Source organism: Rhipicephalus sanguineus, chromosome 4 (assembly GCF_013339695.2).
Source record: "Rhipicephalus sanguineus isolate Rsan-2018 chromosome 4, BIME_Rsan_1.4, whole genome shotgun sequence".
NCBI lineage: Eukaryota > Metazoa > Arthropoda > Arachnida > Ixodida > Ixodidae > Rhipicephalus > Rhipicephalus sanguineus.
In genome coordinates this window covers 142,398,337-142,399,954 of record NC_051179.1, presented here as the reverse complement: position 1 = coordinate 142,399,954, position 1,618 = coordinate 142,398,337, and the positions used below count along the sequence as shown (strand labels likewise).

The 1,618-nt window shown below is 52.6% G+C and overlaps 1 protein-coding gene across 1 annotated transcript; it reads left to right on the top strand.

The window, feature by feature from the left end:
• Window positions 1–223: 223 nt before the first annotated feature.
• On the top strand, window positions 224–1,340 carry LOC119391653 (la protein homolog). Its single transcript, XM_037659318.2, has one exon. It carries the CDS (start codon window positions 224–226, stop codon window positions 1,274–1,276), a length of 1,053 nt encoding a protein of 350 aa, XP_037515246.1. The 3' UTR covers window positions 1,277–1,340.
• Window positions 1,341–1,618: the final 278 nt, after the last annotated feature.

Below are 1,618 nucleotides of genomic sequence, written 5' to 3'. Positions count from 1 at the left end.
TCCCCACAATACGTAGATGGCGACGGTGACAGCGAGCCGAGCCGCCAACTGCATGGTCACATGGGCTTAACGGAAGTTTCGCTGGTTTCGCTACCAGTTTGGATATAACTTTGTCAATGCTTGTCCGACATCGTTCAGCGTCCGGCTCATTGTGCGTCTGGAATCATTACAAAACCGGCTCCGCCCGTCTGACTTTGTTCAACGACTGTCAGAGTGTCGTGAAATGGCTGCCCGCGGAGATGTGAGGTTCGAACTATTCGAGGCGGAAGATGAAAGGGAGACCTTGGACTTTGATATACTGGACAAGATCATCAAGCAGCTGGAGTACTACTTCGGCGACAAGAACTTGTCTCGCGATAAGTTTCTTCAAAGGAAGCTCGAGTCAGGAAACGGTTGGGTAGAAATTGACGTGCTGCTGACATTCAACAAGCTCAGGAGCCTCACTTATAAGAAATGGACGGTTTCCGCGGCTTTCTATTGGAAGGGCAGCCAGCTTTTGGAAATAAGCAGAGACGAAACAAAGGTGCGTCGCAAGCCCGCCCATCCGTGGCCAAGAAGGAGCAGGACAGAGCTGGACGAGCTGACCGTCTTCGTCAAGGGCTTCCCGCTGAACACATGCACGGACGAGCTGGACAAATTTTTCGGACAGTTCGGTCAGTCCGTCGACGTCTTCATGATGTGCCATAACAAGACTCGTAAGTTCAAAGGCTCTGTGTTCGCAACCTTCGCGACGAAAGATGAAGTTAATGCGTTTCTCAGCAGGGAGAGCGTAAAATTTAACGAGCTGGAGCTGACGCGGGCCATCAAGCAAACGCGGCACGCCATTCGGGTCAAGAAAGATGCCGAGTACGAAGCACTAGCTGAACCCGCCGAGGAGCTCAAGGTCGTGCCCGGCTGTTTGCTGCGCGTCACAGGACTTGATAAGGTCACCACGTGGAAAAGCCTGAAGGAAGCGCTCGAGCCGTACGCCAAGGTAGCTTTCGTCGATTACTGCGAGAGCAAAGGCGAAGCCGTGCTTCGTTTCATCGAAGAAGGCGCTGCTCATGCCGTACTGACCAAGCTTGAGCAGCACGGCAAAGGCTTGCATATCGACGGCAACCGCGTAATCGTCGAGGCCCTTGAAGCAGGCGAGGAGGTTGAGTACTGGAAGAAGCTAGCCGCCATAAAGCGAAAGCTGAGAAACCGTCGGGGCCGGCACAACAGTAGGAGCGTCCAGCGCGGCAAGAAACGCAGAAGCGAAGAAAGAAGCATCTCGCCGGATAACATGATGGAGTGACTGGTAATAAAGAGTACTTGTTCCAAACCTCGTCCATTCGTATTTCTGATAATTTTGCCACGCTATCTTTTTGCTAAAGAGGCTGACAATAGCAGCCATTGCAACGTCATAGCAGCCATAGCAGCCACTGCAACTCGGATGTCGAGCACTATCCCGCTTATCTTACTTAAGGCGTCGGAAGGGTACACCCTCGCAATTGTTTAACGCGATAGCGTTAGAGCTCGTTTCGCACACATTCCGGCGTCGGCTTCGTTGGTTGTGATCGAGAAGGCGGCGCTGTATCAACAAAGCGCCCAGCTACGCCAGTTTCCTTACAGACGTGTAGCGTGTACTTCGCCAATT